This window comes from Megalops cyprinoides, chromosome 20, assembly GCF_013368585.1.
Source record: "Megalops cyprinoides isolate fMegCyp1 chromosome 20, fMegCyp1.pri, whole genome shotgun sequence".
NCBI classification, from domain to species: Eukaryota; Metazoa; Chordata; class Actinopteri; order Elopiformes; family Megalopidae; genus Megalops; species Megalops cyprinoides.
Window position 1 is genome coordinate 7,053,138 of NC_050602.1, and position 23,661 is coordinate 7,076,798.

Consider the following 23,661-nt stretch of genomic DNA (forward strand, 5'->3'; position numbering starts at 1 on the left):
TGTTTATTTAATGCACATCAGGTTTTTTCGGAGATGCATTCGTTGGTGTCCTAATTTATAACATTATTAAGGGGGAAAATCCTAGGAGCAAACCCTTGGGATGGAAATGTTACTGGGGATGTTTGTGTCTAAAAGGAGGGAAGCTTTTTTTGACCTCTGCATTCCTGTCTCACTGTCTTTCTTGAACCTGTTTCCCTTCCACAGAAAACGAGCGATTCGCTAACAGAATTTCAACCCCTCACCATCATGCACGTGTCTGGACACCTGAAGGCTTGCTGCAGAAACTAAGAGAGAAGAAAGGCCCACGCTTTGAGGGAGAAGGAGAGAGCACCAGACGAAGAGAGAGGCCCAAGATCGGAGTACAGCCATGGCCAGCGCTCAGGCGAGCCTGAAAGCACCTTTCAAAGAACTGACCTCGCTGAAGGGCGCCGCGGGCAAGCGGCCGTCCCGCGAGAGGATGGAGGACGCGCCCATCAAGAAGCGGCTGATGGCGGAGATGAAGCTGAAGCGCCGGGGCCTGGAAGGGCCCCCCCGCGCCCCCAAGGTCAAGCGGGAGCACGCGGAGGAGCGCGACGCGGCCGACGCCTGCGACCGGGGCGGAAAGCACGCCCTCCACGCCAAGGCCCTGGACCTGAGTCCAGGCCTCAAGCACACGCTGGCGCAGTTCACCCTCAGCAGCCAGAGCTCGCTGGGCGGGCCGGCCGCCTTCTCGGCCCGCGGGGGCCCGGACCCCGCCTCGCCGCCGGGGCTCCTGGTCCCCCTGCCCTCCCCGCCGGTGCTGGGCGGCGGCCCGCTGCTGGTGCCCTGCGACAGCTCCACGGAGCTCACCCACTCGCTGCTGGAGGGCGAGTCCATCTCCTGCTTCATGGTGGGCGGCGAGAAGCGGCTGTGCCTGCCGCAGGTGCTGAACTCGGTGCTGCGCGAGTTCTCGCTGCAGCAGATCAACGCCGTCTGCGACGAGCTCTACGTCTACTGCTCGCGCTGCGACGCCGAGCAGCTCAGCATCCTCAAGGTGCTGGGCATCCTGCCGTTCAACGCGCCGTCCTGCGGCCTCATTACGCTCACCGACGCCCAGCGGCTCTGCAACGCCCTGCTGCGGCCCGGCGCCGCCCTGCCACCCGACCCCAGCGGCAAGCTGCCCGGCCATGGCCTGCTGAAGGAGGGCGGCCAGGCCGGCTTCCAGGTGGAGCACCAGTGCCTGGGCAAGTGCCAGGGCCTGTTCGTGCCGGGCTTCTACACGCAGCCCGACGCGCCCTGCATCCAGTGCGTGGAGTGCCAGCTGCTCTTCGCCCCACAGAAGTTCGTCATGCACTCGCACCGCTCGCCCGACAAGCGCACCTGCCACTGGGGCTTCGACTCGGCCAAGTGGCCCTGCTACCTGCAGCTGGGGAGGAAGTACCAGGGCACGGCGGAGGAGGCCGAGCTCAAGCGGCTGCTGGACGAGATGAAGGAGAAGTTCAGCTACCAGCTCAAGAGGCCCCTGGACAAAGTAAGTGCCGGTGGATTTCGCGCTCTCTCTCCCAGCCCGCCGTTTAAAGTAGAAGGCCCCGATTGTAGCTTACGCCGCTATTTGTCAAACTGGTCTGGGAGTTTGAGGTCGGAAAAGCATGTTCGTACTGGTCTCTGATTTTTGGGCGTCCCAGCGCAGACGTCTGTAGCAGATCAGTGTCGGCTTTTGTTGGTTTCAGGCCTAAAAGGTGACCCGCGGTGAGGGTTTTTTTTTCCATTCACAGTTGGATGTTTTCTTAAACCAGAGTTGACCCAGATAGAGTGAGGGGAAGGTTGGAGTAGGCCAGGTGACGTGGCCTCTGTTGAGTCTGGAGGAGGTATCCAGCTGGTCTTTCTGCTGGGGGTAGAGGGGAGGGAGGGGGGAGGGGAAGAGGGTGTGAACCAACTGCCGTAGGAATCAGCACAGGTCATCCAAATGTCACAGAACAAAAGAGTCAGTCCGGGCTCTATTGCGTTTCATTTTGACGCATGTTGGTGAAGGGCTGCATTCGCGCTGTCGTTTTGGTGAACGCGTCGCGGTTGCATCGCTTTTTTTTTCTTTTTCGGTCGCGAAACCCAGAATTCTAAAGCATTTGAAGCGGTGTGAATAGGTGAGGCTTTTTGTGGCTTTTGTTACCCACCCCCACCCCCACCCCCCTCCGAAAAATCTGAAGTCACCCAGAGCGCGAGGGAAAGCCAGCTCTATTAACAAAGCCAGCCGCGCAGCGGAACGGCCCAGCCGGGCTTGGCCCGACGCCATTGGCTGGCCCACGTCTCATGACCTCTCTGCCCGTGCTGTGCCCTTTTTTTTTTCTTTTTTTATGGTCATGCGGTCATTGTCATGACCAGCCAGAGGAGAGGCATCACAAATTACCCCACGCACTTCTCCCTGTCCTTTTCTCCTTGGCATGGAGGCGGGGCAGGGGTTAAAAGGAGCCTCTCTCTCTCTCTCTCTCTCTCTCCCTCTCTCCCTCTCTCTCTCTCTCCCTCACTTGCACTCTCTCACTCTCTCTCTCTCTGTTCCGCGTCGGCACAGGTGCGAGAGCTCTGCGCCGTAATTTCGAGCACGCTTCCTGTCTGCGCGGAGGGAGAGCCCTGTCTCCGCTAACGCTGCACATGTGCGGCGGAAATACCGTCTGGTGTCTCGTCTGGTGTGCAAAACCACATTCCTGCTCCCCGCCGCTCCTGCGACGTAATCGTCAGAGAGAGAGAGAGAGAGAGGGAGAGAGAGGGAGAGGGAGGGAGACAGACAGGGCTGTTCAGACACGTCTACACCGCAGGCTGACCTCACCTTTACTGTCAGACCTCCCCCCCCACACACACTCCTCGCACTCACACACGAACTCACTCACGGCTCAGAGCGAACACCCCCCCCCCCCCCCCCGGGATGAGCATGGAGCTGAGAAACCTGCGAACCCACTGCGCTCTCGCCGCATAATGAGGCGGTAACTGCAGGGGCTGTGACATGCCCCTGTCTGGCACCGTCTCGCACCACAGCAGGAGCTTCAGACCCGGGCTTTTGCGCTCGTCTGAGTTTCTCTTTTACTGCAAGGGACTTTTCTCTCAGTTGTTTTTTTTTTTTTTGCTTCTTTTTTCCCTGTCACATTTTCCATCTCGCGAACCCAGGCGGCTTGGGAACCAGGCGCAGTTGGGTCAGCACGCCAGCTCTTCCGAGAGCAGTTAAGTTGCCGTTTCCTGAGAAGAGGGTGCGTTTTTCAGTCCTCTCAGGGGCACGGCTGATGTTCTGCAGGTCAGAAATGTGTTTTCGGTTACGAGCGCCGGATGCATGAGTGTGCGAGAGGCGAGCGCGCTCAGAGAGTGACTGCTCATTGTCCTCGGGCGCTTTGGGACGTGCTGTGGTTTTTGGGGTTTTTTGATGTCGAAACTCGCCCTCTCCGGGGTGGGAAGCGGGGGAGACGTCTGCCGCTCGGCGGAGTGACGCTATCCTCTGGACTTTCCTGACTCACGGCCCGACGCCGGCGTGCACCTAAACCAATAAACCCCCGTGGCATTCAGGAAATTCACGCCGTGCGATAAACAAGCGGCAGGAACGACACAAACACGACAAAAAACGCACACTTGAAACTGCATGCAGCTCTCACTCACAGGCGCTTGTGTGCTTTTAGGCCAGTCAGCAGCCAGCGCAAGGCAGAACAATGTCCGCTTCAGTCATTCCTAATGTTGCCAGTTTCGAGCCCGGAGCTGTGTCCGGAGCGGTTATTTGAAAGCCCCGTTCATCTGGAATAAATGAACTGCCAGCCCAGCGTGACTCACCGCTTCCAGAGCAAGTGGGAGCTGTGGAAGCAGGTGCTTCCAGCGGGCATTAGTGTTAGCTTTAGCATTAGCTTTGAGCGTCAGCCTGCTCAGGAAGGCCTCCCTATGGTGGATGCCGCAAAGGCCCCAGGGAGAGCGGGGCGCGAGGGCCACACACAGCTGACAGGGATCCTTCCGGATGGTGTTTCTGTTTGATAGTTTAGCGTTTGTTTCACCGGGTGTCCTGCTGGCGCCAGCAGGTAGGCCTAGCCAAAGCCCGGCTCGTCAAACGGCCTTTTGTCCCCCGCGGGACTCCTCCCAGCTCCCGCCAGAGAGGCGATGCAAAGGCGCCGTAAAAAGCCAAGCTGTCAATGGGGGCGGGGCCAGCGGGAGCCCAGTTTGATTGATGGGTGGGGTTCTTTGTTGGGGGCGGGGGGGCGTGTGTCCGTTTTCACAGCCTGACTGGGTGGAGACGTCGCCAAAATCCTTTCGCATTTCACGCGCTGCGCTTCTCGCTCGCTGAAACGCGACTCCCGTCACGCGGGCGCGCGCGGGAAAGGGGGAGGACGATGCCGAGGGACGAGCAGAGAGGGAGAGAGAGCAGCGCTAGCGCTCCCTGCGGTCGCGGGCCTGGCGCGGCAGACTGTTCCGGCCGCCTGAGCGAACAGACGCGTTAGCGGCTGTGGTGCAGACAGCAGACAGCTGCCTGACTCTGTGTGTTCCTCTTCGGAAACCGGTGACTTCATTATCACAGGCTCGGTCTCTCTCTCTCTCGCTCTCGCTCTCTCTCTCTCTCCGCCTCCTACTCACCATGGTGGCGGCTGACATCACTGGCAATTCCGCTGCAGTTTGCTCCACTGGAGGACACACAAAACACTGCAGTGCTGACATGGCTTCCCAAAAGCCTGTTTCAGAAGACAGGGCCTCCCGATACCCCGTGACACAGACAGGGCCTCCCAAAACCTAATGCCACAGACAGGGCCTCCCAAAACCTAATGTCACAGACAGGGCCTCCCAAAACCTAATGTCACAGACAGGGCCTCCCAAAACCTAATGCCACAGACAGGGCCTCCCGATACCCCATGACACAGACAGGGCCTCCCAAAACCTAATGCCACAGACAGGGCCTCCCAAAACCTAATGCCACAGACAGGGCCTCCCAAAACCTAATGTCACAGACAGGGCCTCCCAAAAACCCCATGGCGCAAGCAGGGCCTCCAAAAATCCCGTATCGCAGACATGACTTTCCAGAACACCCCTCCATTGTCACACAAACGCTGCCCTCGGCACGGCACGTCGTCACAGGCCCCCGCGGCACGGACGCCCTCTCTGACGCTCCTGTGTGTTTGCCAGCCGACTCTCCAGGCTCCAGTTCACAGGCCGTAAGAGCCAAAGCAGGCCAAATGCCCGGCAAGCCAGTCGTTACATAAACAAAGAGCACTTGTGCATGCCCGCTGAAGGGGAGGGGAAGCCCTTCCAGTGCGGAGGGGGTCTGCGCTGCTGTTGCATGGGAGGTCGTCACCAGTTCCTCTGTACTGTGTGCGTTGTTATTTGTTGTATAGTAATATGGCGGTGGTTTGTAACTGTGGCTGCAGGTTAAATAAAGCCAGTCTGTGGTCAGGGGTGTGTGTATGTGTGTGCGCACCCTTGGCCCAGACGTCCCTCCCTCCCTCGCTCCCTCCCTCGCTCGCACACAAACTCAGACAGACAGACAGACTGAGAGGCAGCTGCATTATCAGGCGGTTCCCCTGGAGGCAGATGCTGAGATGAGGTGGGGATCAGTTTAGGACAGCTGTCTCCTGCTGTCGCCATGGCAGACTGAGCCAGGGCAGACACACACACACACACGCGCACACACACACACGCGCACAGTGACACACACATAATGACAATCACACATTCACACACCAACAAACACTAACACATAGACACGCACACACACACACATGTACAACGACACTAACATGCGCACACACCCATACAGCCACACACGCATACATGTACACAATGAGAGTAACACATGCATACACCCACAGACACGCACACACACACACAAACACGTACGAAATAACACTAACACATCCACACACACACAGACATTAATATCCACTCTCAAACACACATCTATACACACAGACACCACACACCAGCGGTTCCATTTCAGTTCACGCAGTTCAGGAACGGAACTGAAATTTGTCTCATTAGTCGCGGTATTGTCAGAGAAAATGATGACCGGTTAGTTGTGAATTCATGAATTGAATTTCAATTAATTCCCTGAAAAATAAATGAACTGAATTGAAGTGGCATTGACTCCAACTCAGACAGACAGTAATACACAAACCGCAGTCACAGGGTGAAAATTAACTGCCTGAGGTCTCTGTAAAGTGGCTGGCCTGTATCAGCCCTCCCACACAGCCAATCGCACGCCGGCCTCCGATGATTTTCATACGCAAACAACCTCTAACCTGCAAACAAACCCAAAAATCCCCCCTGCTGTCCACATCTGCGCGGTGCTGCTCATCTTTTCCTGTTTTTTTAAATCCACTCTCAGCGTCTGTCTGCGCAGAATATTAGACATTCTGGAGCTAGAACTGCGCCAGTCCTGGACTTTAAAAAGGAGACTGGGTGTGTTTATTGGTAAGAGGAAATGATCGGTGGTTTACCAAGCACAGTTGCGCGTAGCCCTTGTGCCTTACACTACAACAGGCGGTTTTCAAAATGTTTCCAAACAAACAACCATGTCCTGTAGTAGTCAGGGTTGTCCTCTACACCGCCTCCTGCTCTCACAGATTGTCCTTCATCTGCATGATCTTGCGGGAGTTTTGTCCCGTTGCTCGCCGATTTCTAACCCACTAGGGTAGCCTGTCCATTCAGCAGCCTCTCAGACTGACTCACGAACCCCGCCCCCGAAATGCCATCCGATTGCAGCGTGGAATCCGACCGTGACGGTCGCAGCAAACTTCGGATCGGGAGACGCGCTCGGTCAGTCTAGCGCAGGGTGTGAACGCCGTAACGGACCGCCCACCCTCTGGGAGGAATCGGCGTGAAAGCATCGTTCGGCTGCAGGGTCCCGACGGGTCATATTGACAAGAGCAAGAGGAGCGCCCCAGAACAGAGGGACTAATTGTTAACGCTGGGTAGCGGTCGCCTCGTTTTAGTCACGCTGAAATGCGGCGAAGCTAATGCCTGACCGCTGCGCTGTTGCATGGTTGAAGTCCATCTGCTTCCTGGTGCAGAGGCTGGGAAGACGGCCTGGTCCTTGCATTTGCAGCTGGCTCGGGGGCATCAGATGAGTGCTCAGGCCTCTACATACAGGGTTTTGGCTAGATTACTAGGCCCAATTTCCCCGTGTATGTGGCCAGTCTGGTCAGGGTGTCAGGAGTCATTTGCTTGTCGCACTAGGCCCTTCATAGGTCGGAACCAATCCACCAGGCTCCTCCCGTATTTCATGGGCCGAGCCTCGGCACCCCACCAGGGGTTAACCCTCGGCCGCCGCTGTCGCCGCCGTTTCCCAGCAACTCAGGTTGAGTCGGGGCGGTCACTCTGTAGCTAAGCCACTCTTGCTCTGGGTTAATGTCGAGTGCCGTTTGTGAGCGGGAGCCCAGAACACCGAGACGAGCAGCGATGAGTCCCGGGGACACGGATGGAGTGGTTTACTGTAGACATGCAAAGCCGCATGTAGGTCAGGACCGATCGGTCCACATTTAGATTAGTGCAGTTTATCTCCAAATAGCGCAATTTGTCTTCACAACCGACTTTTAATCATGCCTGTTTTTAACATGCTTTTTAACCGGTTGCGTACTTCTCTGAGTGAATAGCGGTCTACGTTTCAGCTGCCACGGTTAAGCAGCCTGGTTATTTGCCCTCAGTGGTCTGTAATGAGTCACGGGCACAATATAGCGCTAACAGACTCACATCGTAGAAAGAGAGAGGGAAAAGCGAAGCGGCTAGGTCGGTAGCCGCTGAGCGCAATGATGCCGAATCGTAGTATTAATATAGGGAGAGCCGATAATGAGGTTAACCATCTCCCCACGCCAGGGGTAAAGAGAGAACACGGCGTTTTGAGTTTCAAAGGCCAGTTAACACTGAAGTGCCGTCAGAGACTGTGCTCTCCTGCGGGTCATGGCCATGACTTTGTTCGTCCTCGCCAGGACAGCCTCTCCAAGACCTGTGACACGTTAGCGTAGCCTAGCGTAGCCTAGCGTAGCGTTTACATAGTGATCAAGGGACACCACTTGACTTTATAAATGGGAGGAAATACGGAAGATCCCTCACTTCTGTCCTATGCAGTTCATCCATCGCTGTGTTGCACACTGTATTGCGTTTTCGGTTGCTGGTAATATGAGGCTGGGGCTTTGTGAAATGGCCCCTCGTAACGACATGGTAGAGCAGCGCAGTTCTTCAGAGCTTCTGTCCTTAGTGTGTTAGCGCAGCAGGGTGTTTTATAGGGGCGTTCTGTGTAACGGTCTCTAATGAGAGTCCGGGAGTCCTGAGAGACGGAGTGTGGCGTCCTGCTGCTGCACTTCTGGGGTAACCCATTGTCTCTCTCTCTCCTCTCTCTCTTTCTCTCTTTCTCTCTCTCTCTCCCTCTGTTTGTCTTTTTCTCCTTCCCTCCTTCTCTAACGGTCTTCCTTCTTGTCTCTGGCTCTGCATGGGAGAGGTCCTTCACAGAGGCACTTCCACTGGTCCTTCCACCAGACGAGCTCAAGCGTTGTTTTAACCAGATCTCACTCGCACATCAGCTGGACCAGGCGGAATCATCCTGCCATGTACGCGAAGGTTCACGTGTAGGTTCAGGATCCATGTGTGGGTCCAGCCAGATGGGGGCTGCGTTTGGGGAAACGCTGCCCATTTTGTGCAGGAGTGGTTCAGCCTGAGATCAGGCTGCACTGTGATGGCAGTAAGAGCAGGTGGATATTAACTATAGTGATGGACTGTGTTTATGTAGTGCCCTTCATGGGCCTGGCAGCCCTTCAGAGTGAGGGGTTATGCTTGTCTGTGCGCCCTTGCACTCTCAGATGCCGTTTGCGGTGGGTGTGGGGCCGGGGGTAGGGTGGCCTGAGTGTAACCGGGACCCAGCAGAGAGTCACTCAGTTCGGAATGGAACCAGAAATGATCTGGGCCGCTTTAACTCAATTTGCCAAAATTCAGCCTGTTGCTAGGCACTTTCAGGAAGGAAAGCTGCTGAAGGGGTCAGCAGTGCCAAGCTGGCAACACTGGCAACATTCTGCTTTTAGCCAGAAGACCCAAACACCCCGATTCTGAGTAGCTTCAGTATCTTCCAGGAACGTAGTTTGAATTCGTTATGGGGATCCCCGTTTGAGAATGGGGCGTGTTGGAAACGCTCCCGTACGTTTGCCCGATGTCTTTATAAACTGTCGGAAAGCAGGCCTTTACTTGTCTGTCTCTTTTTTTTTTTTTTCTTTTCTTCTGCTTTGAAAATATTTCATGCTTCCGCTTGCACAGTTTAGCCGTGGCGTTATTTTCACCGCTCGCCTGGAGCGGAGCTTCTTAGAGGGCCAGGACTCCCGTGCGTGTCCGAGGCGCTTGCTGACGTTCGAGGCACTCCTGTTACGCGCGGGGCCAGTGCGCCTGGTGACCCTCCGCCCTCTGCAGTGGCACGGCTTTGGGGCAGAGACTTGCGGTAAGCCCTCTCGGAGTGGCAGGCCTGACCGTGAACTGGGAATGGACCGCTCACAGGGAGAGAGAGAAAGAAGGAAGGAGGCAGAGGGAGAGGGGGAGAGGGCAAGAAAGTGGAAGAGAGCCAGAGACCAAAGGGAAGAGGGAGAATGAGAGAGTGGAAGAGGGAGAGAGAGACGGGGAAAGAGAGAAAGCAGTAGAGCAAAAGAGAAATGGGGAGGAAAGATACAGCGTGAGAGGAAGAAGAGTGAGAGTGAAACAGAGACAGAGGAAAAGAGACCGAGAGAGAGACAGAGGGAAAGACAGAGTGAGAGAGATAAAGAGGGAGAGTGACAATGAAAGAGAATCAGCGGGAAAGACAAAGAGCAAGAGAGGGGAAGGTGGACAGCGAAAGACACGGAGTGAGAGAGGAAGAAGAGAGAGAGCAAGAGCGAGAGAACGAGACAGACGGAGGGGAAGAGAGAGAGCGCAGGGCGTGTCCCTCAGGGGTCCCGCGGGGCTGTGCTGTGTGGCGTGGGCCGGGACCCGGCGCGTGCCTCTCCGTCCACGTGCCGCCCTGATTACGCACTGTGACTCAGGTGACCTGTGACAGCTGGGTAATTAACGCGGTCGGCCGAGCGCTCCACGCCCACAGCTGGAGCAGCGGAGCAGGGAGCTTCACCTACATCACTCTGCCTGGGGGAGGGGGGGAGGACTGCTGAGGAATGACCCCGCCGGGGACTTTGACCGCGAGAGGCTGTGTCAGTTCCATTCTTTGGCGGTTTTTCAGTTAAAGAGCAGAGCAGGGGGGGGCCCCCCGGGCTCAAACGGCTATGTCGAAAGCGAGACGGGCTGGGCTTCTCACAGGGAAGGCATTCAGGTTCACACAGAGCCGCAGACAGACAGCCAGACACCCAGACAGAGGGACCAAAATAGCAGCGAGCAGGCTGCGTGTAATTCGACACCGCCCCCGGGTGGGGGAGTGGCCTGTAAGGAGAGGGGGGGCCAGTCAGGGACCTGCATTTCCTGATTCACCGCTCCGGCAGCTGAGCAGGGTTTACGGGGGGGAGGGGAGGGGGGGGGGGCAGGGACGAGCGGTCGGCCCTGTCAGAGAGGGTAAACTGCCAAACTCAACTCTCACACACGTCACACCTGCTCTCGCGCCTGATCCGGTTCCTCCTCACTCTGTACAGACAGTCAGTTCTGTCCTGTCCTGTGTCCCTGAATGAATCAGTCAGGTGTCTGGAGCGAGTCCCCCGCCCACGGGAGAGACGGTCACTCCTGTTCCACTTGACGGCGCCTGATGTTATCAGCCGAGTGCGTATCGGGGCCTCAGACGGTGTCTGGCAGCGAGCTGCACACACTGGCAGTTTGTCTCCTCTGCCCAGACGATACGCGTCTAGACGGGACACCCATGTGTCCCAAAAAATCCGCCAGAGGCCCACGGCCAAATTTGGGCAGGCCAAATGTGTGTCTGTGTGCGGGGGGGCGGGTAAAGTATGTCCTGTTTGTGCACAAATTGGTGTATGTGTATGTGTGTTTGTATCGGAATGTCTTGGATTTCTGTGTGGGTTTTTTTTGGTTATTCTGATGTGTGGTTATGTGTAGGTGAGCCTCTCGGATTGTGTGTATTCTGGTGTGTGTTCTCGTGTGTTTTCTGTGTTTTGTGTGTGTGTGTTCTCGTGTGTGTGTGTGCGTGTGTGTGTGTTTGTGTGCTCTGGTGTGTTTCTGTGCGAAATATTAATGACAGTAGAGTGGCACGGCTGTCTGTGCCAAATGGATAAATAGCTTAGCGGATTAGAGGCTCCACACAAAAGGTGTGGTATGGTGGACCACCCCCTGCCACTGCATGTGCTGTTCCTAGATTACCATAGTCCCGGCAAATTAAAAAAGCAAATGAACTCGATTCAGGAAAAAACAGACTTGAAAAGCGTGAAGGTTGGCCTCCCCTCTGCCTCTCCCTCCCTCTCTCTCTCCCTCTCCCTCTCCCTCTCACATGCCCCTGATCTCTGCTGTACTAGAAGCCTGAAGTGTAACAGGATGTGGTAAAGTACAGACAGGGCGTGACCAGCTCTCCCCCTCTCTCGCTGTCTCACTCGCTCCCTCGCTCTCCTCCCTCTCCCTCTCTCTCTCTCTCTCTTCATCCCTCTTCCTCTCTCCCTCCCTCCCTCTCTCTATATCTCTGCGCCTCTCTCTCTCTTTCCTTCTCTGGCCTTCTCCACCTCCCTGTCTCTCCCTCTCCCACCCTTCCTCTGTCCCTTTACCTCTCTCTCCCTCTCCCTCTTCCTCCCTCTCTCTCTCTCTCCCCCCCTCACTCGCTCCCTCTCTCCCTCCCTCTTTGAAAGGAATGAGAAATGTGCCAGAAAAGGGTTGTTTACTTGGCCAGGCCTCCGTCCTCCCGCGGCCCCCCACACAGATTGTGCCCCTCTGGTGTTTCGGCTGAATGCCGGCGGGGATGAAAAGGGGGCACAGTGCGGCTTTGTGTGCCCCCCTCCCCGGGGCATTCCAGACGCGCCCGGGGCCGGCGAGCCCGGCTCGGAGGAGGAGAGCCCTGTTTTCACAGCAGATGGAGTGGGGAGGTGGGGGGTGGAGGGGGTGTGCGCTGGCAGGGGCCGGAGAGTTCCGAAACAGCGTCCGGGTTTAAAAAGACGCACGCTCCAGAGCGCAGGAACACACCCACGGGGCACACCCGGAGGCCGGCGCGCTCCCTGCCTCGGGACGGAGACGAGCCGGGGGTTCCTCGCGAGCCCGGCCGAAAAAGCAGCATTTCTGATGGGGTCTCTGACCCGGTTCTGAAAAACGAAAAGCCCCATTAACCCTACCAAACGGTAACACGGAGCGCTTTACTCTAACTCAGCCGTGACCCTCCCCCACTGCAGGGTCACTTACCTGTAAAACTCAGATCAAACTTGTTTTTGATCTTGTTTTTTGGGGGGTGGGGAGTGGGGGGGGGGGGGTGGCTGAGAGTTCAGCTGCAGCCAGGCCTGAGTGAGTGCCTGGAATGCTAATCCACTCTGTCATAAGGTTGGGCTTTGGGGGGAAGAGAGTGTGTGTGTGTGTGTAACGCGTACAGTGTGGGAGCAGTAAGGTGAGAGGGGAAGGGGGCGGGAGCTCCACTGGTGTGGCCACGCCCTCACCCTCACCATGGGGCCCCAGTGTTTGGGCGGTGAGAGCGGTTTTCATTAAAAGCAGATTAGAGCGGCCGAGCGGGACTCCTCTCCCAGCCTGCCACACACACACCCCCCATCCACAGATACACACACCTCATGCACACACTCACAGCACTCCTGTGCAGACTCAACATACACGCGCACCACCCCCCACCATCACCACACACAAACATACGCACACGCACACTCACACACGCACACACACACGCACAGATGGCAGATGCCTGCAGTGTGCTCATAGGCCCCTCCTCCTCTTCGCACCCTGTGGAGGAGCGAGGTGAGGGGCAGCAGAGGTGTGTGTGTGAGAGGCGGGAATCCATCCCCCTCGCCAGCTCTCGCGGGGCTGAGAGCCCTCTAACCCCTAATAACAACATCCACCCTTCCAGGCAACGTCATTTAAAATGCTGGTTGAAAAAGGTGGGGGGGAAAAACTGTGTATGTGTGTAGAATTGACACGCTCTTGCAGGTCTCCGTGGGAACCGTTAGAACTGTTAGAACAGTGCGCAGACCTGCCTTTCACACGTGCTGTGTGTGCGTGTGTGTGTGTTTGTGTATGTATGTATGTGTGTGTTGTGTGTGTGTGTGTGTGTGTGTGTGTGTGTGTGTGTGTGTGTGTGTGTGCGTGTGTGCGTGTGTGTGTGTTTGTGTGTGTGTGTGTGTGTGTGTGTGTGTGTGTGTGTGTGTGTGTGTGTGCGTGCTTGGTGTTTGGGGGTGGTGGAGAGCACAGGCATTCAGTAAGACGTCAGCGGCGCGCAGCTCAAGAAGATGAATGAAAGGAGGCTCCCCCGCTGCACCCGTGCAGCAGAGACCGGGGTAACCTCCACGCTCAGCGCGCCGCTGCTGCTCCTTTATCACCGCTGCACACACAGCCGCGGTCCTACAGAGGCAGAACGTGCCCCGTGAGCGCGGTTACTGTGACGCCGAGAATGTCCGCGAAACAGGAGGGAGGTAAACGGCGTCCTGGCCGGGCCGTTTCCTTGCCTTGCTGATCTGGTCCGCGCCGCGCCGCGCCATTCCGTGTTGGGTTTTTTTGCTTGCAGCTGCATTGCAGTTTGTTTTCCGCCCTCGCTCTGCTGCAGCGGGTCTCACGTCATTGGGAAATAACCCCCCCCTGCCCCCTCCCCGCCACCCCCCCGAAATCAAATCCCCCCTCACGCACGCCCCCTTTTCCCAACGTCTCATTAACACCCCTGCGCGAAACGCGCGCAGAGAAAAAGCAGGGCGCGCTCTCCCTCTCACCCCCCCTCTGTGAGAGCCGGCCGGGCGACGCCAGCCACGTCGCAGCTTCAGAGATTAAAGACGCCTCGCGCCTCCCCGTTTGCGGAGGGAGGCCTCCGGTTGTAGTGGCTGTCCGCGTTTGTTGATTCCGCGAGCTCTCCGTTAAAAGCGTCTCTCTCGCGTTTGCCTTCTGCTGTGCGATGAAGGAAAAGCTTGCCTTTACCTCCGTTGGTTTGCCCTGCAACACCTCAGACTCTACCAGCGCTACCTGTCTGACGAGTGTCAGATTGTGATACCTGCTTTGTTTGTGTGTGTGTGTGTGAAGGAGAGAATTCAGTGGCATAGATTTATTTCGCAGGTGCCTAGAAACTGGGGTAGGAGGTTAGAGTCTGGCATAACACAGTAACAAGCATGCATGTAAAAAATAAAATCAAAAAACAACCACTGATGTGTGGGGGGGGGGGGGGTGCTTGAACTAGTGCCATAGCCTAAAGAGAATGGCTGGCTCACTAATACCCCTTTTTGTTGGTAGAGCTGGAACCAGGCTGGCCCACTAATACTGCTTTTCCACTGTAGAGCTGGAACCAGGCTGGCCCACTAATACTGCTTTTCCACTGTAGAGCTGGAAACAGGCTGGCCCACTAATATTGCTTTTCCACTGTAGAGCTGGAACCTGGCTGGCCCACTAATATTGCTTTTCCACTGTAGAGCTGTAACCAGGCCAGCTCACAAATACTGCTTTTTCCACGGTTGATCTGAAGCCAGGCTACCGTCACAAGAAAAAGCAGCGGTGCAGCCGGTATGGTGGAGCTGCTTGAGGAAGAGCCCGGGCCGTCACCGTGACGCGGCAGATGGCAGCGCTCGGTGCGGGGTCATGTGCAGTGCTCAGCGGCTGCGGTCGGGGGTCTCTCAGGGCTGTGCGGTTGTGGTGTGTGTGGGTGGCTGCAGTAGAGAAGCAGCTGCCAGTTTCAGCTGCAGCTTGTGCCAGAACAGGTCTAGCCCTAGTTCTCATATTGGTGTGTGTATACGTCTTCTTGTGTGTGTCTCTATATGTGTGTGTGTATGTGTGTGTGTGTATGCCTATCTGAGTGTGTCCTTATGTTTGTGTTTATGTGTGTATATATCTTTAGGTGTAGTGTGTGTGTGTCTGTGTGCATGCTCCGCAGCCCTGGGCCTGTGTGCAGTGGCACGGCTGTGTACAGTAGATAATCATCAGCTCCAGGCCCTGCTGAGTGTGCTGTGGATCAGAGCAGAGAGCACTGCAGGGAGAGAGAGGGAAAGAGGGAGAGGGAGCGAGAGAGAGGGGGAGAAAGAGAGAGAGAGAAGTAGAGAGAGAGACAGAGGGAGAGAAGCAGAGAGAGAGAGGGGGAGAGGGAGAGAGAGAGAGAGGGGGAGAGACAGAGAGAGAGAGGGAGAGAGAGAGGGGGAGAGGGAGAGAGAGAGAGAGAGAGAGAGAGGGAGAGAAGTAGAGAGAGAGAGGGGGAGAGGGAGAGGGAGAGAGGGAAAGAGCGGCGGAGCTGTTTACGGAGCGCGTCAGAGACGCAGCCCTGCACTCAGCACACACATCATTCAGATGATACACGCCATCCCCATCTGCATGAGTCACGCAGGCCTGCCCCTGTCTGCGTGTGTAAATACGAGCCGCCGCAACACAGCCATTGTTATTCTGGAGCAGGCTTCCTGCTGCGGTCTGGGATCAGAGACGCGGCTTCCCTCCCTCCCACCCTCCCGCTCCGATACAGTGTGTGTGCCTGCAACACACCCCCACCCCGGCCCCAGCCCTGTCCTGAGGCCGCTTTTCCAAGGATATTTTCGTGGCCAGTTTGAGAACAATGGGTGCGTGTGTGTGTGTGTGTGTGTGTGAGTGAGAGAAGGGGGAGTGGCTCTGTTGTTACGCTGCTGCCACAGAAATCAATCCCAGCAGCTGGAGGCTTGGGATGGAGAAGCCGTTGCAGTGTAATGAATTTACACACTCCCGGAGCGGCCTTGCTGCGGGCTGGGGGGGTTTTGGGGGGGATCTGATTTTAAAGTGCATCGTTGTGCTGGGGAGGGACGAGGTCCACAGTCTCCCCCCCCCCTTAACCACTGCGCTGTCCTGTCTTGCAGAAAGCCGGCATGGAGGACAGCCAGGTGCGGAGAGTGAGCCCCGACCTCTGCTTCCCCAATGGAAAGCTGTCCGAGAGCGAGCCGGGCAGAAAGGTACAGGCCTGCCCCCTCCCCCAGCCCTCCCCCCCCCCCACCCCGCGCACCAACCCCCAGCCACTGCCCCTGCCACACATCGGGGTCACCGAGGAGGTCACCACCTCACAGTGCAGCTGATGTCCCTGCCACCCCCCAGCCCCTCCCCCAACACCCTCCAAGTAACACACACCACCCCTCCCCCTGACGCCCTCCAAATAACACACACTCCACCCCCCCAACACTTTCCAGATCACACCCCGCCCCCCCTTCCCCCAACACCCTCCAAATCGCACACACACACCCTTCCCCCAACTCTGTTTCCTTGCGGAGAGCCTTGTATTTGTAATTAATTATACGGTTCTACCTGCCAGGGCACACACTTTGCGCCATGATGTATTGCTTTGTGTTCATGCGAGCCAGACCCACATGCGTTTGTAATCCCCGCAGAAATAACAGGTCACAGCCCGTCGCCGCTAGCATTCGTTTCCTCCTCTGTCACGTCTGCCAAACTCTTTTCCCTGAAATGATTCTAATGTGTGTGTGTGTGTGTGTGTGTGTGTGTGTGTGTGCGCGTCTCTGTTTTCACAGGCTAAATCCTCCCAGCCTGCCTTGGTTTTCAACCGCCTGTACCCGGACATCAAACAGGAGCCCGGCCACTCGGCCATCATTCACCCCAGGTAATTTTTGGTCCCTTCCCAGCATGCACCAGTGCTTCCCAGATGCCGGTCTGGGGGAGTAATCCCAGGCCAGATTAGGGCCGGGATTAGACAGTGCAGTTTACAGCGCCAGCGCACCGTGACACACCACACCGCGGCTAGACTGCAGCAGGGCTTTGCATTAGACCTGATCCGTCTGACCACTGATCTCCAGACAGGCGGGAGAGATCCTCGCCCTGCATCATTATCTCTTGCCCTATACAGGGCGAGACATCCTCACCGTCCATTAATATCATGTACCAGACAGGGGGGGGGAGCTCCTCACTCTACATGAATATCATGAAGGATTCAGGGATGACAGGACGATTCTTTATACATGCTACTTTCACACTACAGGGTCAAAGGTCAACAAGACCTGCTGCCCAGGAAAGGATCCTCCCTCCCTTTAACATGTATATATAAATGTGAAGTGTACATGACACCTCTCACAGATACGGGTCTGAACCCGACCCTAGGGGAAAGCGTTGGATTTCCCATGTAGTGACCGTGCGCGCTCCGAGCGCTTTCCCCCGGGTTTTATTTCGGCCGTGGAGGCGCCCCCCCCGGCTGCCCTCTGAATCCCACTTCGGCGCTCTCCCCCGTCCCATCCCGCCGGAGGAGCGCAGAGCCGCCCCCCCCCCCCCCCCCCCCCCCGACCCGCCAGGCCAGGAAGCGCCCGCTCCCGCGGCGGCCAACCAGAACAAACCCAGGAGTAAGCTTCTGAACAGGCGCCCGAGGCCGAACACACGGCATCCCCAGGACCACCCCTGTTTGTTTGTTGTCTTTAACAGCGTAACAAGCTCTCATGAATAATAAGAGCGGCGGGTAGCGTGTGTGTGGGGGGGGGGAGGGTTTCAGATCCGCTCTGCGCGCGCGTCTCTGACCGCGCCCCTCTTCCTCTCCTCTCTCTCGCAGCTACTTCCTGTACACGTGCGACAAGGTGGTGGCGCCCAACGTGTCGCTGCCGCACCCGCTGCGGAAGGAGGGCGAGGCGGGCGCCGAGGTGCTGGGGGCGCTGCTCAAGAGGCACTACGGCGAGGCGCGCCGGCGGCCCACCCAGGAGGAGCTCGCCGCGAGCACAGGTGCGTGCCCCGCCCCCGTAACACACACACACACGCACGCGTGCGCGCGGGGAGAGAGGGGAAACGCCGGGGAGCTGGCACTGCATGGGCTTTCGCTAATGATTAATGGAGACGTGAGGGGTACACCTGGAAGGGGAGAGAGAGAGAGACAGAGAGAGAGAGAGAGAGACAGAGAGAGGGAGGGAGTGTGTGAGTGAGTGTGAGAGAATGAGGGCATAGCGTGTGGTGTTTGTGTTTGTGAAGTGCGTAGTGTGTAGTGTGTGTTTGTCTTTGCGTGTGTCTTTGTGTCAGAGAATGTGTGTGTAATATGTGTGTATGTGTGTGTGTGTGTGTGTGTCTGTAGTGTGTGTGAGTGTGAGAGAGAGAGGGGTTAGCGGGAGAGCATGAGGGGGCTCCCTTGTTGCCAGAGCTGTGTCTCTGCATGTAGCGTGTCTCTCCGCTCCAAGCTCGGTAGAGGGAGGGGGGGAGGGGGAGGTTTTGCACTGCCAGACCGCGGCACTCAGCACACCCGCCCCTCCTCCTCCCCTCCCCTCTTTGCGGCCCTCTCTCCTTCCCTTTCGCTCCCTCTCTCGCCCTCTTATCTCCCTCCCTCTGTCTGTCTCTCTCATAGCCTCCATATCTCTTTTCCTCACCACTCCTCTCCCGCTCACTCTTCCTCCCTCCGTTTCCCTCTCCTTCTCTCCCTCATTTTCTCTCCCTCATCCGCCCTTCCTTCCTCTTCCTCCCCCGTCTCCATCCCTCTCTCCCCCTTCCTCTCTCTCTCTCCATCTCTTGCGTTCTCCTCCCGCCTCCCCCTTCTCTCTCTTGCTGTGTAGTTCGCGTGTGACTCACTCCTGTGTGCTTGCGTGTGTGTGTGTGTGCGCGCGCGCGTGAGAGACAGACATCACTGAGTCAGAGTCGGCTGGCCAGCGCCAGTCTCCGGCCTCCGCTGAGAATCCCGGGCCAGGCATGCTGGGAAGGCAGACCTGCTGTGAACACAGCCCTCTCTGCTTGTTAAGAGGCAGTGCATTTGCAAATGTGTTTCTGCTTTTTTTAACACGGGGCTCACTGGAACAGCCTGTCTGTAAAACCATGACTGGGACCCGCAGTAGTAACACTTCAATTCTCGCACTCTCCCCCCTCTCCGTCTCTCTCTCTCACTCCTTCCCTCTGTCTTTCCCCCTCTCTCGCTCTCCTGCCATTCCTTCTCTCTCTCTCATTTCGGGAGTCTCTCCTCTCTGATGAATGTGTGCGCTGAGCGTGCTCGTTGGGTTTGTGTTTTTTTTTTTTTTTTGGCAGCAACGACACGGTTTGCATGTAGGTTGATTTTGGGATCGGCTGTGTGGTCTCCATGGTTCTGTGTGTATGTGTGTGTGTGTGTTGTGTGTCAGTATATGTTTGTGTGCAAGCTTGTGTCCAGGACTAAGCCAAAACAAAGGGATGGAGGAAAAAACAAGGCAAGCATTACTATAAAGGCTCTATCTACCCCCCCCCCCCCCCCCCACAAATAATCGAGGGTGATTGTTTCAAAGTTTGACTATGCCTGTAATTTATAGAAGGTGAGGCCACCTGCTATTGATACTAACGATATCATTATTGTCAACATTATACACGTTACCTTGGAAGCATGTTGTTCTTCATTAGACGTAATCAGACGTTTGCGGATGTTTGTGCGAGATGATGATGTGGTACGGCTTAGCTGAACGCTCCTGAGCACGGCGGAGCAGCACTGGGTCCGTTCCCCACAGCAGCACGGGAATCGGTGTCATAGCAGAAAGCCGCCCACGGAGGCGGCGGTATTAGTCACAGACATGCTGCACGGCCACACTAGAGAGAGAGAGCATGTGTCTGTGTGTGTGAGAGTGTATATCTGTGTGTGTGAGAGTGTATATCTGTGTGTGTGTCTGTGTCTCTGTGTGTATCTGTGTGTGTGTTTGTGTGTGTGCGTGTGTGTGTGTGTGTTTGTGTGTGTGTGTCTGTGCCTCTGTGTGTGTCTGTGTGTCTCTGTGTGTCTCTGTGTGTCTCTGTGTGTTTCTCGCCGCCTCCTCGTCTCACTCCCCCTCCTCCGCTCTTCCCTGACGCAGACGGAGAGCTCCCGGCACTCGCTTCCCGGCGCGCGGGCGAGCGAGAGCGCGAGGCCCGGCCGGTCGCCATGGAGACGGGCCCGGGCGAGGACGCCCACGCGGCCGCCTCGGCGAAGGACGCGGCGAGCGCCGAGGACGACAAGGACAGGATGGTGCTGGAGATCGTGCAGATGTACAGCCGGCAGCAGGAGCGGCTGCACTCCACCCTGCACAAGCAGATGCAGCTGGAGATGGTAAACAAGATCGACGAACCCCCCCCCCACCCCCCACCCCTTTACCCCCCCTTTTCCTCTCACGTCCGCCCCCCTCCCCGTACGCACGCCTCTCCGCGTCACACCGTGCTGCTCCCACGCAGATTCGGGTGGGCGGGGAGGAGTGGGCGTCTGAGTGCATCTGTCCCCCCCACCCTCCCTCCCCCTTCTCCTGGCACCCGGTAGATGAAAGAGCGTCATACCAACAGGGAGAGAGACAGACAGTGTGGGGGTTGCGTCTCAGTGTGTGTGTGTGTGTGTGTGAGATCATGCGGTGACTCGGTGTTTGTGTGTATCAGAAGGGTGAAGTTTGGACGCGTGACAGACAGCTGTAGTTCTGAGAGGCTCGAGTGGGTTTAGATAGCTGGAGTGGAATACGACTCAGACGCAACACTGTAGAGGTGTGTGTGTGTGTGCATGTGTGTCCATGTGTCTGTGTGTGAGAGAGAGAGAGAGAAGGAGAGAGGGAGAGAGAGAAAGACAGCCTTTCAGAGGGTGTTTGCCTGAGTGTTTATGGCTGAAAGCCAGAGACGATCACTTACACTCTCAAACAGACACAGGTCTGATCCCATACCAGCTACACAGTGAAAGAGAGGCGTATCTGATTGAACAAGCTCTGAGCTGTGAACTGTGAACTCTGAACGCTCAGCTGTGACAATGGCCTGTGGGGTTTTTTTTTTGCATTACAGGAAATGCAGGCAATCATAGTTAGCTACACCAGTATTAGCTCTAGCTGATGGGGTGCATTTCACAGTTGTCTATGTTGGTATATGTCTGTGTGTTTGGTCTTGTGTATTAGTGTATATAATGGACTATGTGTGTATGTGCTATAGAGGAGTCTGTATGTTAGCCTGTATGTGTGTGTTATAGGAGGGTCTGTATGTTAGCCTGTATGTGTGTGTGATATAGAGGAGTCTGTATGTTAGCCTGTATGTGTGTGTGATATAGAGGAGTCTGTATGTTAGCCAGTATGTGTGTGTTATAGGAGCGTCTGTATGTTAGCCTGTATGTGTGTGTGATATAGAGGAGTCTGTATGTTAGCCTGTATGTGTGTGTGATATAGAGGAGTCTGTATGTTAGCCTGTATGTGTGTGATATAGAGGAGTCTGTATGTTAGCCTGTATGTGTGTGTGATATAGAGGAGTCTGTATGTTAGCCTGTATGTGTGTGTTATAGAGGAGTCTGTATGTTAGCCTGTATGTGTGTGTGATATAGAGGAGTCTGTATGTTAGCCTGTATGTGTGTGATATAGAGGAGTCTGTATGTTAGCCTGTATGTGTGTGTGATATAGAGGAGTCTGTATGTTAGCCTGTATGTGTGTGTTATAGAGGAGTCTGTATGTTAGCCTGTATGTGTGTGTGATATAGAGGAGTCTGTATGTTAGCCTGTATGTGTGTGATATAGAGGAGTCTGTATGTTAGCCTGTATGTGTGTGATATAGAGGAGTCTGTATGTTAGCCTGTATGTGTGTGTTATAGAGGAGTCTGTATGTTAGCCTGTATGTGTGTGTGATATAGAGGAGTCTGTATGTTAGCCTGTATGTGTGTGATATAGAGGAGTCTGTATGTTAGCCTGTATGTGTGTGTTATAGAGGAGTCTGTATGTTAGCCTGTATGTGTGTGTGATATAGAGGAGTCTGTATGTTAGCCTGTATGTGTGTGCTATAGAGGAGTCTGTATGTTAGCCTGTATGTGTGTGATATAGAGGAGTCTGTATGCTAGCCTGTATGTGTGTGCTATAGAGGAGTCTGTATGTTAGCCTGTATGTGTGTGTGATATAGAGGAGTCTGTATGTTAGCCTGTATGTGTGTGATATAGAGGAGTCTGTATGTTAGCCTGTATGTGTGTGTGATATAGATTGCTCAGTGTGTATATGTGAGGGGTAATGACATAATGACAGTGACTCCCTGTGCGTGTGTGTGAGGGGTACTGATAGCGACCCCCTGCCTGTGTGTGTATATGTATGTGTGAGGGGTAGTGACAGTGACTCCCTGTGCGTGTGTGTGAGGGGTAGTGACAGTGACTCCCTGTGCGTGTATATGTATATGAGAGGGGTACTGACAGCGACCCCCTGTGCATGTATATATGTATATGTGAGGGCTAGTGACAGTGACTCCCTGTGCGTGTATATGTATATGTGAGGGGTGGTGACAGCGACTCCCTGTGTGTGTAAATGTATATGTGAGGGGTGGTGACAGTGACTCCCTGTGTGTGTATATGTGAGGGGTGGTGACAGTGACTCCCTGTGTGTGTAAATGTATATGTGAGGGGTGGTGACAGTGACTCCCTGTGTGTGTATATGTGAGGGGTGGTGACAGTGACTCCCTGTGTGTGTAAATGTATATGTGAGGGGTGGTGACAGTGACTCCCTGTGTGTGTATATGTGAGGGGTGGTGACAGTGACTCCCTGTGTGTGTAAATGTATATGTGAGGGGTGGTGACAGTGACTCCCTGTGTGTGTATATGTGAGGGGTAGTGACAGCGACCCCCTGCCTGTGTGCCCGCGTGTGCAGGAGCTGGAGGCGCTGCGGGGGGGCGAGGCGGCGCGGCTGCGGGAGCTGTCGGCGGAGCACAGCGAGCTGCAGAGCGAGCTGCAGGCGGTGCACAGCGAGCACGCGCAGCGGCTGGGGGAGGTGCGGCAGGAGCAGCGCGAGCTGGAGCGCCGGCTGGAGCAGCTGAAGCAGCAGAGCTGCGGCTGCGAGCCCAGCGCGCACCGCGAGCAGGAGGCCCGCTACGCCGCGCAGGTACGCCGCAGCCCCACGCCGGGGCCTTTCCCGTCTCCTTTTTTGGATGTCTGGCTCACGGTGTCTGGCAGTGAGTCTGCGTTTGTGTGTGCGTGTTGGTGTGTCGGTTGAGCGCTGTTGTGACTAACTTGATTTCTCTCTGTCTCTCTCTCCCCTCTCCCTTACTCTTTCGTACCCTTGCTCCCTCTATCGCCTCTTCCCTCTGTATTTCGCTCTCTCTCTTTCCCTCTTACTCCCCCTTCTCTCCCTCTCTCTCTCTCCCCGTCTCCCTCTCCCTCTCTCCCTCTCTCCCTCTCTCCCTCTCTCCCTCTCTCTCTCTCTGTCTCTCCCCCTCTCTCTCCCTCTCTCTCTCTCCCTCTCACTGTCTCTCTCTCTCTCTCTCTCTCTCTCCCCCTCTCTCTCTCCCCTCTCTCTCTCTCCCTCTCTCTCTCTCCCTCTCTCTCTCTCTACCCCTCTCTCTCTCTCTCTCTCAACCCCACTCTCTCTCTCTCTCTCTCTCCCCCTCTCTCTCTCTCCCTCTCTCTCTATGTCTCTCCTGCTCTCTCTCTCTCTGTCTCTCCCCATCTCTCTCTCTCCCCCTCTCTCCCCCTCTCTCTCTCTCGGGGGGGTTAGCTGTCGGAGCTGCGGCGGAGGTTGGACCGGGCCGAGGCGGACCGGGAGGAGCTGCAGGAGGAGCTGTGCAGGGAGCGGGAGGCGCGGGAGAAGCTGGAGCTCATGATCTCCCAGCTCAAGCAGCAGATGTCCGGGTCCGGAGCGGCGGGGGGCTCCTCTCCCCCTGCCGCCCCCGAGGCCCCGGCGGCCGCCCCCACCCCCACCCCCGCCGAGGTAACCCCCGCCCAGGACTAGAGAGGCAGCCGGAGCCCGGGACAGACGGCCGCCTCACTCACAGACACCCACA

The 23,661-nt window shown here is 56.2% G+C and overlaps 1 protein-coding gene across 1 annotated transcript; it reads left to right on the forward strand.

Moving 5' to 3' along the window:
• Nucleotides 1–208: 208 nt before the first annotated feature.
• LOC118796051 (ski-like protein) lies at nucleotides 209–23,609 on the forward strand. The gene is made up of 7 exons (XM_036554882.1): nucleotides 209–1,489; nucleotides 15,855–15,947; nucleotides 16,518–16,606; nucleotides 17,540–17,706; nucleotides 19,770–20,002; nucleotides 22,533–22,763; nucleotides 23,376–23,609. Exons 1-7 carry the CDS (start codon nucleotides 368–370, stop codon nucleotides 23,607–23,609), a joined length of 2,169 nt encoding a protein of 722 aa, XP_036410775.1. The 5' UTR covers nucleotides 209–367.
• The last annotated feature ends 52 nt before the right edge of the window (nucleotides 23,610–23,661 follow it).